Genomic DNA, 18,474 nt, shown 5'->3' on the forward strand with positions numbered 1-18,474 from the left:
CAATTATCAACCAGACTAATAAACACTATTCCTTTGGCAATTTAAAGCTATAAAGGTTTTATCAAAACCTTATCTTTGTTCAAAGGGCTGAGCAGAGCCTATATATATATATATATATATATATATTATACATACATATTATATATATTATAAATATATATTATAAATCAAATTTGTTTTATTTGAAACCCTCGTTTAGCTTAGATAATTTTCGAGGTTTCTGAAAGTTTTTATACATCTCATATTTAGTTTAAAGAAAGGATTGAATGAAAACGTAATTCTCAAAGCGTCTGATTAAAATTTAAGAGTGGATGGTTGGAGTTTTCACTGATATAAATTTATACACAAAATGTAATATCAACCAAAATTTTGAGTTTATTGCAATTCATTCGCTTTACAGAAGGTACTAATTTTTTTTTTCATTCTAAAGCTATTTCAAGTTTCAAGTTATGATACGAGATATTATGAAAATTTTTAAAGAGAGAAAAATACCAACTGCAAAACCAACTGCATATGCAGGTTTCCAATGGCCTTAAATTACACAATGTTTATCCAACTGTCATAACCACATACCGAACTGTGCCGTTAGCAACACTGCAGTGGCTATGTAACAAAAAACATGTACTCTAGAGTGACTTCAATAATGTCCAAAACAATATTACAATTAAATATATCACTGGTTTATTTGTAATATTTTAAATTAGTAGTACCCATTTTTGTGTTGACTCTAAAACTGATGGTGATTTTCACACTTTTACAGACCAAGGTCGTACAAGGTACGAAGTTTTATAAATTAGGTAGCAAAAAGTTATGTCCACAAACATTAGAAGGTTATGCATATAACTTTCAGCATAAATCAGTCTGGTTCTGGGAAAATCAAAGACTGAAACACAGATAATATATTTGCGCTACCTGGACATGATCTCTTCCAACACATCATAGTTATAGAACTGTTTGTTAAGGAACAAGTATAGAACAACAGTGTTGAAATGGTATGAAGAACTGTTGGGATTACATTTTGAACTTAAATAAACTAAAATTTTCTGAAATTAGGAGTTTGGAAAACATTTTTTCATATGCGGAGCTCGTAATATGGTTTTCAAACTGGAGTGCATATTATAGTGTGTTCAAAGGAGATTTTATAACTAAAGAAATGTTCTATGGTGTTTTAGCAGGACACAAATTACATGGTGTTTTTGAAAGATGTAAGAGAACATAATGATCGTGTATTTTACAGAAATCTCTGCTATGCAAAAAGAATACTGTTTATTTTATGGAGTTTTTCCATGAGGTAATAACCAATACATTCTATGGTGTTCTTACAGGACGTAAGCATGGAGGAAGGAGAGGACCCCGTGAGTGTTTCATGGGATCTCAACTCCATAAAGGAGGATGAGTTTGAAAAATATGTGGTCTACATCGTCCCTGATCTCCCGGTTAAGCCGGACTGCACCAATCGGGCGGAGAGTACCTTGCCACGTAACTTGGTGCTGAAGCCATCACAAGCTCTCAGTGATGTGAGTAAAGAAAAATTATTAAAAATTTTAATAATTTACATGAGGAAATTGCTTGGGAGAACAAATATGGAAATTAATCTTCATGCCTGGTTAGAGACTGTAGCAGGGTTTAGAAAAATTTGTTTGTCAAGTAATAAAAATTGTTAAATTTTCATTTGAAGTACTGAAGTTGTAACATTACTCAATTGGAAGATAAATAATCAGTACCAATAAGAGACAACCTAAAATTTACTGCTTTTACTCATGAAGAAAGTGGTGAGTTCAAGTGCATTAAATTCATTTAACTTAGGAAATGTGCTTTAATTTTGTTTCTGCGTTAGGTCCTTGGAGTTTGGAGCACAAGTTACATTCCAAGGGGTACCCGTTTTGGGCCCTTGGTCGGAGAGGTTTATGCCAAAAACGCTGTTCCTACAACTGCCAATAGGAAATACTTCTGGAGGGTAAGTATTTCTTCTAAATCTTCCGTGTTTCTTCATGTTCTGTCTAATCCTTCTTTGGCTGTCTTTTCCTTTCTTCTATATTTTATTCAGAACATTTTAACCTTGTATTTTTCAAGTGTTATTTTAAAACTTCAAAACTAATATTTCAGTTTTTAATCTGTCAAATTACTAGGTACACCAGAAACTACATTTTACTAGAGTAAACATTACTAAATCCAAGCAATAATGAACATTTTGATTTTTTGTCCTTCTTTTTGTTAAAAGCAGTTCTAATTAATTTAAGTAGATGTTTGAACGCAAAGTTACACAATTTCAAAATTAGTGTCAAAGAACATTTCTTTCATGTGGGAATTTATAAAAAGACAACATAGCTCTTAGTGGTGTTATTTAATTAATTCATCTGACATTTAACATATCATTCACATAACTACATTTTACTGTTGCTTGACTTAGTGTCTATTTACAAAAATAAACTGCTTCCTTCTAATCTTGTTTTGTTACATATTGTATCATAAACCATTATTGCTGCAAAATTAACTCTTCAGAAAATACAAAATTACAAAAATTCCAGATATCATACCTCAATGAATACTAAACCAATAATCAGTATCACGTGGAATTATACAAAATTTTTTTAGGAAGTAGTTAATTTTTGCCCTGTATATTGAACGCTCTTTCTTATTCGCCTTCTTAACTATCATTTTTCCATCTGTTTTGATTTTGTTTCGCCATATTTGTAACACCATCTACATGTTTTTAATCTTGCAGTGTGTGTCTGTGGTTGTTGGTGATATTCTTGCGATAATAATCTGTTATGTTGGGCTGCCAGGTCCAAATAAAGGAGGAACGAAGGAATTTTTTAAAGGTATGGAAAAACTCTTCTTGTCTCTGTCTTTCCTTAGACTAAGCAAGCTTGTTTATTTTGGTGTGCTGGATTGCTAACACGACTTTAGGATGCTGAAGTTAAACACCTCTTCTTTATACACATTATGTAGCTATTTTTTATTTATTTAAATAGAACATAGATGAATGAGCTATATTCAGAGTGTGTTGATGTAAGCCTATTTCCTCTCTTATAGTTTTTTATGGTGAAATCTAAATCTGGCTTCGAATATAATATGGAGAAGAGGTGTCATACTTCAGTGTCAAAAAGTCAATGATAATCGCATAACTAAAATTACTAACATATGACTGATTTTTCTAATTATGATTCTATTAACCCCTCTACTAAAGGTTTGTTTTTATAAACTCCTAATTTTAAATTTATCGTTATTTTTCTAAAAAAACATTGCTTGTAAATGCTAATACGATTGATTAAGTTGTTGTCCTTCTCCAAATTTGTATATGATTGATTGAGTTGTTGTCCTTCTCCAAATGTTCATATTATGATTGATTGAGTTGTTGTCCTTCTCCAAATTTGTATATGATTGATTGAGTTGTTGTCCTTCTCCAAATGTTCATATGATTGATTGAGTTGTTGTCCTTCTCCAAATGTTTATATGATTGATTGAGTTGTTGTCCTTCTCCAAATGTTCATATGATTGATTGAGTTGTTGTCCTTCTCCAAATTTGTATATGATTGATTGAGTTGTCCTTCTCCAAATTTGTATATGATTGATTGAGTTGTTGTCCTTCTCCAAATTTGTATATGATTGATTGAGTTGTCCTTCTCCAAATTTGTATATGATTGATTGAGTTGTTGTCCTTCTCCAAATTTGTATATGATTGAATGAGTTGTTGTCCTTCTCCAAATTTGTATATGATTGATTGAGTTGTTGTCCTTCTTCAAATTTGTATATGATTGTTTGAGTTGTTGTCCTTCTCCAAATTTGTATATGATTGATTGAGTTGTTGACCTTCTCCAAATTTGTATAAGATTGATCGAGTTGTCCTTCTCCAAATGTTCATATGATTGATTGAGTTGTTGTCCTTCTCCAAATTTGTATATGATTGTTTGAGTTGTTGTCCTTCTCCAAATTTGTATATGATTGAGTTGTTGTCCTTCTCCACTTAACATTGTGAACTATGTTACGATAGTTGCTTTTGAACTTACACCCTTGGGTCTTGTTAATTAACATTTGTAAACGTCAAGGCGATGAATAACTCAGCCTGCCCTTCAGATAGAACAAAGGGTAACTAAAGCTTTTTTAATTACTCTTCCTTTACTCAAATTGCCAGTCATCATTACAAAGGAACTTGGATGTGTGCCCCATGCTTTGGGATCAGTTCAAAGAACCCCCCTCACATTTAAATTGAATTCCACTCCAATCGATAGGTTTGAAAGAAATCGGCCTGTCACATTAACATTCAATTTTACTCTGACCTAGTAAATCCATGCTTCAAACTGTAAAACAAATCATTAGCCTGTCACATTAATATCAAATTTCACTCTAATCCCGATAAAAAAAAAAAAAAAAAAAAAAAAAAAAAACTACTCTCTTAAAACCCCATCAAAACATTACAAATTATTTAATTATTTGTATTGAATTTTTTTCATTTACTAGGAATGAATAAATAGACTATTTTTTTAATTAGTTTTAATAGATTTTTTTTGTGAATTATATATTGTACATACACAACAATTTTAAACTTATATAATTATTACTTCATTTTTTGGATTAACTGATTTGATACTGACAACAATTGGCAAAAAAATTGTTATTTTATACTACAACCATCTGTACTAGCCATTCCCTGGATATGCTACATGTTTGTTAAGCAATTAGTATAATAGTTGCAGTTTCGATGAGAGAAATTATTACAGTTTTCTGTACATTTCCATGGGTTTTGGTGATTTTTTAAAATATTCAGTGCATGTATCACTTATCAGTGATTGTGGTATATAGAAGTTTGTGTACTCTGTAATTTGGTTGTAATTTAAACACTAAGCCGACCTTTGGAATGGTACATTGGAGCATGGAAATGCACGTTATTTTTAGCTATGCAAGTAAAAAAATATTCAACGTCCAAGCTGAGTATTTCAATTTTTTTGTTCAAAATTGTTAATTGATTTCTTTGAGAATAATTTATATTATATATTTTTAAGGATTTTACCCACAATTTCTCAGTGGTTTTCTTGTCATTTAAGTTTGGATGTTGGATATTTTAGTGTTTTATAAAACAAATAACATTAAGTTAAAAATTTTATTTCATTTTAATGATTCATTGTAATATTATGTATTTACTAAGTAATAAAAGCATGTTAAAACACAATAAGCCAACTTATATCTTTTGTCTACTACAAAAATGTTTGTAGTCATAATACATGTAGTTTATGAATTAATGTATGCATCATAAAAAAATATATACAGGAATAATTTCAGACATTCTACTAATTTTTTTATTGAGATACCAAAATTAAATTTTTACCCCTACCTAATTTACTGTAGGAAAATAGTTTTTTGTATATAGCCAATAACAACAAAATTACAACACTTTGAAATTACATGCAGAAACAAAAAAAATGTTGCACATTGTTATCAACACCCATTAGGTTAGATGTAGTTATAAAATATAGACTGTTCTACAAAGAATATTGTGGCACAGGTATACAAAGACAACCAGTTATTCTACTATATTGATGGATTCGACATCAACAAAGCAAACTGGATGAGATATGTCAATCCTGCTTACTCGAGCGAGTCGCAGAACCTAATCGCTTGTCAGCACCAGGTAAGCTTCCCTTCCGCCAAACTTACAACTATATAATCATTCGATTAATCAACTGGCGAAACTCACAATATTTATGAACTGTGATTATCCAAAGAAAATTTGTCATATTTCTCTTTGTGGGTTTGAATGCCAGGCCATAATTTTTTTAGGTTAATGTATTATCAAACAGTACAAAATTTGAAGACTGGATAAACATTTAAAACTAAACTAATTGGGTAAAATCAGTATTGGACATCACACAAGTCAGTGCTAAAATTCAAGTTTCCTTCTGATTTGAATCTAAGATAATATCATCTCTAAAAATGTTATTGAACTTGTCAGAAATGTTATTTAATTTTTACCTGTTCTTGAATTGTAATTCATCATTGAACTGCAACCCAATAACCCAATTTAGCAGTTGTATATACCCCTTTTTGTTATTTTTTACGTTTAAGCCCTATTGTGTTGAAAAAATTTACGTGGAATGGTATTTGAAAATAATGAATCAACACACACAAAATTAAGTTGTACATTTTGTGATGATAAAAATATTTTTTTAATACTTGGAAGTTTAATGACAAGTAATGAATACTAAGAACAAGATAATATTAAACAAACAAAATATCAGGTTGAAGAATTAAAATTACTTGCATTTGTGACCAAAACTTAATAAAAATAACTGTTTTTCAGATGAACATTTACTTTTATACCATAAGACCAATAATGCCAAATGAAGAATTGCTTGTTTGGTATTGCCGAGAGTTTGCGGAAAGGTTGAACTACCCTCTAACTGGAGAACTGATGCTGCAGAGGATAAGTAAGTAACACTCAACTTATTTGGAATTTAAGTTGTTTATAATAAAAGTTAGAAGAACAAAAGTAATTTACCAAGTTGGACATCAAAGTGTACGGGACATAGTCAGAATTTTACCTTACACAAAAAATAACCAAAAAGAAACACGTCAGCTACCAATCCAAGATTAAATAAACTAGAAAACTTAAATAAGGGAAATTAGAGGACATTGACCTAATAAAACGAAATTGTAAAATGGTGATAGATGTGATATCTTCAAGTAGGCTTTTACAGCCAGTGACAGAATCTATTGGTATGTCAAAATCTATGTAATCACTCAAGAAATGTATGTGAAGTCAGGTTGAATTCACTATAATGAAATCCAAGCTCTGTAAAATTGGGTGTTAAAATGTTATATTTTAAAGTCTTATTACCCTTGACTGAATCCAACTAAAATACTAATTAAAAATGTTTTCCAGGAGCACAAGTGCAAGCCACTGCGCCACCGCCACCAGCCCTCCCTCTTCCCCTCAAAGAGGCGGATGTGAGTTCAACAACCCCTCACCGAGCCTTGCCCTGTCCCGAGCCTAAGCCCTCGGTACTACAAGTCATCAACGGAAGGAGCAACGTTGTAGTACCCAACGACTCCAGGTTTGGCAACGGAGTACTAAAGATCAACGAGAAAAAAGCAGACGAATTGAAACAGACAAGGCCAAAAAGCAATGATCTCAAATCTCAAATAAACTATGATCAAGAGATGATCAACAACTATCATAGGATGCCGATTAATGACACTTCTTCGAGAAGAAATCACGAGAGGAACGGAGAGCAGGAGAAGGAGAAGGATAGCGGGTTTACGGTTCCGAATGAGGCAGTACCTGCGAAAAGTTACCCTCTGAAGGATGAGAGTTCTGCCAGTAAAGAGGAGATCAAGATGGAAGTTGTTGAATCTGCAAATTCAACAACGGATCAAAGGGTGTTTGAGGCCCCTAAGAATGAAGAGAAGGAACTTAGGTGAGTCTAATGAAAATTGTGTTTGGGTCTTGTACTTGAATAATAATCCTTGGAGCCTAGAAAACAAGGATAGATTCACAATAAATGTCTGGGGTTGGATCTCTAAAAGGATATAAATTTAACCCATGCCATTTGTCACTGGATTAATAACTATTTTTGCACTCAACAAAAGGATGACCTTAGCATAGACTAAGGAACCTCTGTGACGTTAGTAACAAGACTAAAATTTCAACCATTCCTTTACAACAACTTTTAAAAAAGCTTTTAAAATAGTCTTTCATAAATTAAGGTAATTAATATTTCTTCATTTCAACTACACCTACTTCACTGACTGCCCGTTTCCATACTTGAAGTATCCTTTTAATTAATTTACATCATCCCCCAACTTTAACAAATCCATAAGAATGATCAGTTGTTATACTTTTTAAATTACATTGGTTAACTTTTTAGTGTATCAGAAATTCTTCATCTTCCACTGACTAGCTTTTTATCACACTCCCAGGTCAAAAACTACTTTAATAAAAAAAATTGTGTTCTCCAGGTTCAGAGAAGACTCCCCAGCCAAGGACAGCCATGACAGGCCACACAAAGACCACCAAAGCTATGACCACCTGGCTGTTGGAGCCGACGGGTCAGTCAGGTCAGATGAGGGATATCACAGCCACGGGTATCACGACGAGGTCTTAACACCTCCGGAAGACTCAAGTGACTCTGATGATAGTGACAACAACTACGTCTTGGATTTTAGGTTGGTTTTCCAAATAAATTATTAGTTCATACTCTTTTAGTTTCCTATAAACTAGGGAGCAAAATCAAGAATCGAATATAAATTGAAAAATGAATTGGTACTGATTTAGAGATTGGTCTGTAGGAGAGCTTATGCTCTTGTTTCTAGCTCAACAGTTCATCAACTAGTAAAGTGCTGTTATAGTCAACATAAACACTGGATGATAAAAAATAAGTACATATGAAAAATATTTATATAATATATGTTACATTGCCAGTAAATTATTCTGCATATTTTTCACTTTGCTTTTTCTAAATTACACACACACTTAGGTAAACAATTTTTTGGCAGTTTTTGTACCCAGGGAAAATAAGCAGACTGAATGTTAAAATGCTTTTTTAAAATAATTTAGGAAGCAATTAATTTAGGAATATTGTGGGAACAACTCAATCTGAAGTTCAGGTAAAGGGTCAGTCTTCAAAGTAAACAAATCAACTGATAAGGACTTGATTGTACGGAGGCTAGTTTCAAACTCCAACAGGCTATCCTTAGTTGACAGGTTTACTTGTGGTTCTTAAGTTCTTAAGTTAAGTTATGTTTTCATTATCAAATCAAACTTGGTAATTTCAAAACTGTATGATTATACTCTTGATGGAAAAATATTATTTTACTTATTTAAGTAGAGGTATTTAAAGTGGATTGTAACTCTCTGAATGGTTTAAGAATAAGACTTTATACTTTTTCTGATAGTTTTGTCCAACCACAAAAACTAGGTGTGACAATTTATTACTTACAAATGTTCATATACAGTTATATATATGTATTACTTTCAACGAGAATTACTAGCTTGTTTGTCTTTATTTATCAAACCAAGAAAATTAACCTTTGTAGTTCATAGCCTTAAACAAATTTTCTAACCTTAATAATTGATTTTACAACTTCATATGATTTAAAAATTGCAATTGTTTTAAGCATTAGAATCTGCTACAGTTGTTTTTTATTTATAAATATTTTAGCTAAAAACAAATGTTGTACTTCAATTATGTATACAGTCAAAATTAAATTCTTGTGTCTTGCATTTGTTTATACTTTCACAACCTTGAAAATTAATTAAATTCTCTCTTTTTCAGCAAAAAGCCCACGGAAGAAATTATGGAACCAATACCTGAGGAGCCATCGCTAACCTCCCCCGAACATGCAGCCCCTGAGATCAACGGGCAAAGTCCAGACAGGAATGAGTACCGAAAAGTGAAGATAAAGATGACCAAGGCTAACCTCTACAGTCACCATTACAAAAGCGACTCTCCGCCCGACTCCGGGAGAGAGATGATACAAACAAGTCCGACTCCTCCTCAGTCTCATTCTCCGTCGGATTCGTTGATCATCGTAGAGTCACCTGTTCCTTCAGAGCACAGTCCACAGCCTGCAAAGAAACCTCACTACGAGCCTACGACTGTGGTGATTACCAGGAGTCCTCCTAGGGACACACCTCAGTCCACGTCAATCCTAGAGAACATCTTGCTACGGAACAGGAGTGAAAACAAGGAGACTATGATGAGGCGAAACTCCGCTACTCCTCCTCCTACTTCCCCCACGGAGATGGCTTACTCCTACAAGAAGTCCCATAGGTACGGAAATCTCCCAGTCAGTCCGGATTCTACAGCTAGTCACCCGCAGAATAACCTCAATGTTCCGTCGCTCCCCACCAGTCAGCTGAGGAGATCACCCTACACACCACCCCCGCTCTACCCCCCTGAGTTGCCGTACCCTACGCTTCATCAGACTCAGTACTACCAACCGTACAACACTTCAACTCTAATGCATCCTCAGATCACTTCTCAACCCTCTAGCGGCTACTCACCTCCGTCATCTACCAACCTTCACTTCTCAAACACAAACTCGATGAATATCTCCGGTAACCTCCACCACCTCTTGACTCCTCTCGCCCCGTTGCAGCACAGACAACAACTGTCGCCCCCTGGGTATCTCTCCCCTGATGAAGGATCTCTCGGAAGTCCGTTGAGCCCCAACAGTCAGACATCCCGTGGCTACAGGTCACTTCCATACCCACTCAAGAAGAAGGATGGAAAGATGCATTATGAGTGTAATGTTTGCTACAAGACGTTTGGACAGCTGTCTAACCTCAAAGTTCACCTTAGGACGCATTCTGGCGAACGCCCATTCAAGTGTAATGTCTGCACCAAGAGCTTTACCCAGCTGGCTCATCTGCAGAAACACCATCTGGTTCATACAGGTAAGGCTCTCAAATTACACATAGGGCAAACCATTGACTTCTTCTGTTATATCAAATGGTTGGCATCCAAACAGAAAAAATTAAAAAATTTTGTCAGTTTTTATTATTGTCTAGACCAGTGATGTTCTTAAGAAAAATTCACAGACATTATTAAGCAAAGCAGTCCAAAGCCCTTATTATTTTTTGGATATGCAAGGGATTAAGACTGTCCAAGATACTAACAACTATGCTTGCTAGACAATGATTCCTAAAACGTTATAAATGTCATCAACTGATAACTTTGCATTTAAACTAAGAAACACATAAACACAACGGCCCAATACATCTCCTTTAGTTTAAGTATCAAATAAGTATCTCATCTTTCAGTCTCTACAAATCCGATTTGCCCTTTCCAGGAGAAAAACCTCACCAATGTGACATCTGCAAGAAGAGGTTCAGTTCCACATCCAACCTCAAGACGCATCTAAGGCTACATTCGGGCCAGAAACCCTATGCTTGTGACCTTTGTCCAGCCAAGTTTACACAATTCGTCCATCTCAAGCTTCACAAGCGACTCCACACCAATGAGAGGCCATACACTTGCCAGGGCTGCAGCAAGAAGTACATCAGTGCTTCTGGCCTCAGGTACATGTACTCTTCATCATCAATCAGGCTAAAATAATAGAATTTCTAAAGGATATACTTTATATCAGGCGTATCTAACAATGGGTAATGTAATTCAGTGCTCAACTGAGCATTTATATTTACAACTGAAATCAAGTACTGTCAAAACCGATCTTCTTCAAATTAGAATTGGATTAGGTTAAGATGTAAGGAAGGACCAAGATCACCTTGTTTTTCAGTCAGGACCATTAATAAAATACCCAAAAGTCAAGGTCAGGTGGAGCCAGTGTCAAACCATCCCCGTCTAGTTGATGGACGAGCACTAACCACCCAGCTGTATTATCATTTTGATAATAGCTAACAGTAAATATCTTTCTCAGGACCCATTGGAAAACAACCAGTTGCAGACCTAACAACATGGAGGAAGAGATGGCCATAGCAGCTGCGGCCGGTTCTCCACCTGGCTATTATGATTTCGTCAACTCTGATCTCTCGATGGGTAAGTTTATTAAATCAAAGGAAAAAAGTGTATTGCTATAAAATCTTTCATGTGTGGCATCCTCATACTTTTTCAATTCAAAGGTGAAAAAAGAAAATTGAATAAGAAAGTAAAAAGAAATTGATAACTTCAGGCAGTGAAACTACTGTGTAAAACTGTTTTAGCAACTGAAAAAATCATATCTTGAAAAATCTGCTGAATAATTACAGCTATATTTATTTTGAAGAGTTTTTCCTATTCTTTTCACTTTGTAGGTTAGAGTGAAATACACACCAACCTAGTCTAACTGAAGCCTTGTTCGTTTTTGGCAAAGAGAAGAAAAGAAATTGTTGTCAAATATAAGTGGAAAACTGACATTCAATGAACAACAGAGAAGTCATTTGATCATGGCGGAGCTAACTGTTTGACAGTTGTTAACACATGTGTAATAAGAATCATGTTTGTACAGGAATGCTTGACAAGGAAGGCAGAGAAGCAGATTCCCGAGACTCCTTTGACATTCACCACCAGATGGAACCATCCGTCAACGTCAATGTTCCGGTGTCCGAGCCGCAGAGGCCATCTGTGATTGAGAGTTCGCAACCCCACATCATAGAGTGCACCTGAACTCCGTTGTTTAATGTTTTAATTAAACGCAAAATACTGCGCTAGGTTATTTTATTTTGAGTGAAGATTTTGTAAATGTCAGTAACCGATGGATTTAGATATCTGCTTTCGTCAAGAGAAAGAAGACTTATTATAGATCTGTAATTTGTGTAAAAACTATTAAGTTGTTTTAATAAATTCTGTGATACATCTATATATACGCTATTTGTAAGTGTATATTTCGTATTTATCGGCTCAATGCGACTTATGCTTTTATTACGTTGTAAATAGTCTTTTATTGTATTTATTTATGTATTTTATGTACCTGTGTCGATTTATTTCTTGTTGTTAAGATTGTATTTTTGGGGTAGCTTGTACAACTGTAAAGTGGTCTGTATTTTAAGGGAGATGATTATAAAGTCTGAGAATATATGGATATTTTTAACTATATTGTAAAGAGTCAAAGATGTGAATTTATTTATTGTAGATAAAAGAAATGCAGTTTCATGCAGCTGGTGAAACAAGTCAAATTCTAGTTCCAGCTTTAATGCTTTAGAGAAATTATGTTTCTCAAAGAAAATGGATGTACCTTAAGCAATTTTGAAAATACATTTTTTTATTATTTCAAAAAGTTATTTTTTAAGTTAAAATATTTGAGCTACGTTATGTCATTTAGTACCCACACACAACATAATAGAAACCAAATACCATGTTTAAAAGCCACAATTCCACCAACTCACATTGGTGTTTGCGAGTTAAAATTTGTAAAATAAACTGAGACGGCATTAGTCATGGGGACACTGTGCAGAAATGAAATGGGACGAAGATCCCGATTTATGAAACTGCATTTCTCACTACCACAAGCAATGCCCGTAGACTAAAGTGTGCCTACTCCTTTAGCAATAACTGGCTTACCTACTCAATATACCATCATTTCCATTGCTCTGTGTCAATTTGATCCACAAGAGGTTTGGAGTTTTTGTAACTGCACACTTTCTATATCGGAGGCACTTTCAAGCCTTGTTTGGTAAATTCTATACACGGTAGATTTTGAGACCCGTATCTGTTTGTAAAAAGCCGCTCGAGTTAAACTCAGTTTTTGTAAATAGGGCTTCAAGCTGAACCAATATCCCAATTTTAATCGATGTGAAATAAACAAAAAGATTTTTAGGTTTTTGCATTATACTAAATATTAATATTGTTTTAATAAGTTTTAGTTTTCTTCCCCACCGAATAATGTGTCTCTTAACACTGTAATAATGTTTATTCATATAAATATCTGTATTGATGTAATTTGTGTTCCAGATTCTATTGTTTTATATGTACTGTGTACATATGCATTTCCTAATAAGTGGATGCAATATACAAGTTTTAAAATTTTTACAACAAACATTACCAGCTAAATTCACCCAACTGCAATTTAAATACTGAAATTTTTGTTTGATCTCAATGTCTATAGTAAAACGAAATCATCCCGTTTACTGACTGATGTTAAAAAGTGTTCATAAAAACGACTACACCCTATCTTTTTATATAGCCATAATATCTTCAAATCAAACCAAATGTATATTGTGCCTTGTTTGATTTTTAAATGAGTTTTTTAAATAAAATTTTATATGAGGTTTAGGGATGCAACAAATTGCAATTGTTTTCCGGGATGATTACGTCAAATACAAGAAACTCTGCCAGTCTTTAGGGTAGTTAGTCACTCTTAGGTAGAAGTAGACTACTATTGTTTCTTTTAATAATCATAATATGGTATTCACATTTAAAGGCATTTTATTGGTCAGAAGTATGAACTGGGTGATTGAAAATGATAAAATTCAAAAATAATGTTTAAGCTTTTAGTAGAAATTTAAATTTATCAACCAATGTAAAACCTTTTTCTTCAAGGTTTTTTTTTACCTCTGCTCTGCTAAAATCGGTTTTAAATCTAATTTAGTACAGATTGTTTATTTAAAATTACCTTGACATTTTTCATGCTTACAGATAAATTTATTCTTCTAAAATTTTACCAGATAACTTCACCTCTGAGACGACCAAGTCAAGCAACATACTTAAATATTTAGAACTTTATCTAACTTTCCATTTTTGATTAGATATGAATATATTCAGTATAACATAGAAACTGAGTAGAGGAACGTAGTTCAATTTGAATTATAACTATTTTTACTCCGAATTTAATAACCTAAATTTTGCATGGTGATATGGCTTTTTTATTTGTTGTTCAATGAATTTCTATGTAGTATATTTTCCTGGTTAGAATCAGTTAACAGATATTTGTAACCAGATAGTCTGGATTAAACCTTGATTGTGTTTCTTGAGTGTTGTGTACAAATGCATGTAGATGGCGCTATATTATAGTCTGTTATTTATTGTATTTTAAAAGGGATTTCTTTTTTATCAACTGTTTCCACGACTGACAGCCATAGTTATAATTATTTTTCGTAATTATGTTTGGAAACATTAAAGAGTACATCCATTTAATTTGTTGTTTCTATTACCCAACTCTAAGTCACTTGTGTTGATAGCAAACATGTTTTGATTAGTGAAGTATTTGGTGCAAGGTAAGAAAGAAACAATGCAGGAATTACCAACAATATATAATGAGATTTGATAATTACTCTGGATAAAATCAATTATCAGCAATTAAAGTTAACAAACGAGAAGAACGATGTTCTTGACTCTATGGGTAGCTGATTCTTTTCCACTCCAGGAACTATTTTAGCTTGCAATATAGCAACTAAGGGGGGGGGGGACAAGCATGGCCCCACTAGAAAAACAGGCCATGCTGCAGCACGGGCAGCGCAACACTACATCACAGTGGTGGATAGTTGTACTAAAACTCTTACCATTAAAATCTTACAAACAGCCAGCTTGTTTATTTACCTAAAACATATAGGAATGGCGATGGCAATGAATTTATCAATGAAATCTATCCACTAGTGTGACGTCATGGATCCTGCAGCATGACCTGTTTTTCTAGTGGGTACATTGAGATCTCCATCAAGTTCCATGACAGCCTTAAATACTTGAATACTTTATTCTGAAATGGTGACGAATGGAGGTACAAGTATGAATATAGATGAGTGTAGGATGAGTGGCGCGATCATGTAGTCTTCTAAGTGACTAAGGGCAACATGTTTCATAGACACAGCTGTTAATTAATAGCCCAAACAGCCAATGGCAACTAAAGGGACCTACAGTTTATAGTGGAATCCAAGCCACATGTTTGCCTCGTAATTAACAAATTGGTCTGATTATCAGAATAATAGTACTGCCGATAATCGTAGTACTCACTAGTGTGGACGTTTTAATCCACACCAGGGAGTATCGCATCTATAGTGCATGCTTATAAATATCCAAAATTTCTCCAAGTATCAGGATTACAGGACGACTCCACCGTCCCAGTCTAATCTGAGAAAAACAGAAAGAAAATTGACCACCTATGAATTGAGTTTTGAGCTAGTTTTCAGTAGAAAGGGGGTCAATCACTGGTATTTACAGTTGCCAATTTAAAGATGTGTATGCAGAACAGTGGTTAGACATAAAACATGTGTAATTATAGTGGGTTTATAAAAGTGTAGAAGCCCAAACCTATTTGTACAATAGGTGTTCATCAGTTTGAGACAGTGAATGAATTTGAGGAAACTGTGTTTGCTGACCTCGTGTTAGAGTTTTCCTGCGCAGACCATAGTCATTGATACATATACGTTCACTATTAGTTTGATAGTATCTCTCATTCAGTCACTCCCGTGACCCAGATGCATAATTTCCCTTACTAAGTTCACTGCTTCAAAAAGACTGATGAGTAAGGCCTACATGTTAGAAAAAATCTTGAAAATGTTTAAGACCATCTCCGAACTTCCTCCACCCCTTGATCCCATTTTCACTAAAAAAACAGAGACGACAGTTCAATATGTCATCAAGACGAACAGCTAATTTTTTTATTTATCATGGCCAGTTTTAGCGAATTTCCCTATAGGGAAGTAGCTATTACCGTAGGTGGCACAGTAAGGCCTAGGCCCTTTAATGATTTACTTTTTCATTTTGATGTCCCCAGAGGCCAAAAACACCATTCGTTCAAATTTGTATATATGTATATGTATGTCTGTGAACACGATAACTTATGTAATTTTTGTCCGATTTTGATGAAATTTGGTTTGAATGTGTAAGGCGGGTCAGGCGGGATAAACTTGAATGAGTTCGCAAACCAGCTTGATGGGACCATGGGAACAGGGTTTATGAGGTAAAAATTGTTTTTTTTTTCATTTTTGACCCTCAAAACATAAATTTTTCCAATTTCTCTAAAAAAAACAATTCTGTATGTGAAAATATTTTATATACGGTTATTGGTTACGGAGAAAACAAAAAAAATTTAATTTAAAATTTGTATGTTATTCTTATGGAGAATATTGTAAAACTAGAGTAGAATTCGAGCAATTGCTAACAGGCGTTTTTTAAACGAATAACAGTCATAATTTCTGATGACTTTAAAAGATTCGACTCAAATTAGATTATGGAAATACTCAAGATGTACATAACAGATCGATATAATCAACATTAAGCTGTCCATAATAACGATTATAAACTCTAAAAAACACATTATTTCTATTTCTTCTCCTTGGTGGTGTTCTACGACTTTCCTATGTTTCTATAGTTTGCAAATCGGCTCTTTCAATGATTACTAATAAATGCAGCAGTGTTAATTCAGTTTTCTTTTAGCAAATTTCCCATATAGGGAATAAGCTATTACCGTAGTACTCATGGTAAGACCTGGACCCGGGACCGATTTGCTTTTTCGTTTTGAGGTCCCTAGAGACCAAAAACACCATCCGTTTCAATTCATATCTAATATATAAAATTCTCGTGTCACAGTGTTTGTCTGCAAACTCCTCCGGAACGAATTCACCGATCGTTATGAAATTTGGTGTCTAAATTCTGTAGGTATGCGAATCGGACATAAACTATTTCCCATTTCGAAATTCTTAAAAGGGCTCCGCCCCAGTGGCTCTGGAGTTTCCCATGTTAACCTTATGAGAAATGGAATTAATGAATCTTAACAGCTGTTTCAATTAAACAAGTTGGTTCTGTTCTATGATGTTCAATAGCATTAAAGTTACAAGGATTACCAACAGGGTGCAGCCCTATTATTTCTTTTACATTTATGACAACAGCTAATTTGCAACCAAAAGGTGAGTGAGCGTAGCGAACGAACTTCAACCTGGAGGCGAGTTAGCGTAGCGAACGAGCTAACCTGAAGGCAAGTGAGCGCAGCGAACGAGCTCCAACCTAAAGGTGAGTGAGCGTAGCGAACGAGCTCCAACCCAAAGGTGAGTGAGCGTAGCGAACGAACTTCAACCTGGAGGCGAGTTAGCGTAGCGAACGAGCTAACCTGAAGGCAAGTGAGCGCAGCGAACGAGCTCCAACCTAAAGGTGAGTGAGCGTAGCGAACGAGCTCCAACCCAAAGGTGAGTGAGCGTATCGAACGAACTTCAACCAGGACGTGATTGAGCGATGCGAACGAGATCATCTTGAAAATTAAACGTAACGGTACTTTCTTTCCATCGGTCTGTCTTAGGGGAAACCTATAACTTAGGCGATACGAAGTTCGCCGGGTCAGCTAGTATATATATATATATATTCATATGTGTCCGTTAGCGCGATAACTCGAGCAAAAATCATCCGATTTTGATGAAATTTGGTACAAACGTGTAAACCTACGTTTATTTGAACTAGTTCGCGAACCAGCATGATCGGACTATAGAAACAGGGGTTTATGGGGGTTTTATGGGGCAAAAATTGGTTTCTCCAATTTTTGACCCTAAAAACTTAAAATTTAGCATTTTCTTTCCAAACCATTTTGTAGAGCTTAAAAAAAACAAATAATTTAGTATATTTAAGCGTTATAAAGCTCCTAATGGTTACGAAGAAAATTCTAAAATACTGTAAATTAAAAATTCCCATGTTATTCTTATGGAGAATAAGTAAACTGTTGTAGTTTGCTTGTTTATGATCATATTTTGATCAAATTTGGAAAATGCATTCATTTCATACTAAACTACTAACATTTTACAAAAAACACCTTTTTACCCTCCCTGTTGTAGCAAACCTAAGTACTTGTTAAACTAATGTTATTTAAATCTATATATATAAAATCCAATGTATGTTTGTATATTTGTATGTTTGTATATTTGTATGTTTGTATATTTGTATGTTTGTCCTTTATGGACTCCAAAACCGCTCGACAGATTGTAATGAAACTTTCAGGCATTATTAAGCATTATTCAAGGATGGTTTGTGTGAAGTTTGGTGCAGATCCGTCAATAGGGCTCCGCCCCAGTGGCTCTGGAGTTTCCTATGTTAACCTTATGAGTACTCATATTTAAAT

General features: G+C 34.3%; 1 protein-coding gene across 4 annotated transcripts in view; it reads left to right on the forward strand.

Annotated features, from left to right (window-relative positions):
* Positions 1–14,570, forward strand: part of LOC128985832 (PR domain zinc finger protein 1-like) — a 40,373-nt gene extending 25,803 nt beyond the window's left edge. For 2 of the 4 annotated variants that reach the window (XM_054405754.1, XM_054405753.1), the window contains exons 3-13: positions 1,326–1,517; positions 1,838–1,957; positions 2,787–2,822; positions 5,504–5,629; positions 6,299–6,425; positions 6,881–7,415; positions 7,957–8,163; positions 9,273–10,396; positions 10,792–11,020; positions 11,380–11,498; positions 11,947–14,570. In XM_054405754.1, coding sequence (XP_054261729.1) covers positions 1,326–1,517; positions 1,838–1,957; positions 2,787–2,822; positions 5,504–5,629; positions 6,299–6,425; positions 6,881–7,415; positions 7,957–8,163; positions 9,273–10,396; positions 10,792–11,020; positions 11,380–11,498; positions 11,947–12,104 — 2,973 coding nt within the window. In that variant the 3' untranslated portion in view covers positions 12,105–14,570. Of the gene's footprint in view, positions 1–1,325; positions 1,518–1,837; positions 1,958–2,725; positions 2,823–5,503; positions 5,630–6,298; positions 6,426–6,880; positions 7,416–7,956; positions 8,164–9,272; positions 10,397–10,791; positions 11,021–11,379; positions 11,499–11,946 lie in introns of those variants that run through there. The other 2 variants (XM_054405755.1, XM_054405756.1) reach the window with 2 other exon arrangements.
* Positions 14,571–18,474: the final 3,904 nt, after the last annotated feature.

Source organism: Macrosteles quadrilineatus, unplaced genomic scaffold, assembly GCF_028750875.1.
Source record: "Macrosteles quadrilineatus isolate MER2022 unplaced genomic scaffold, UCM_ALF_1.0 Scaffold_2__2_contigs__length_208266976, whole genome shotgun sequence".
Classification (NCBI taxonomy): Eukaryota; Metazoa; Arthropoda; class Insecta; order Hemiptera; family Cicadellidae; genus Macrosteles; species Macrosteles quadrilineatus.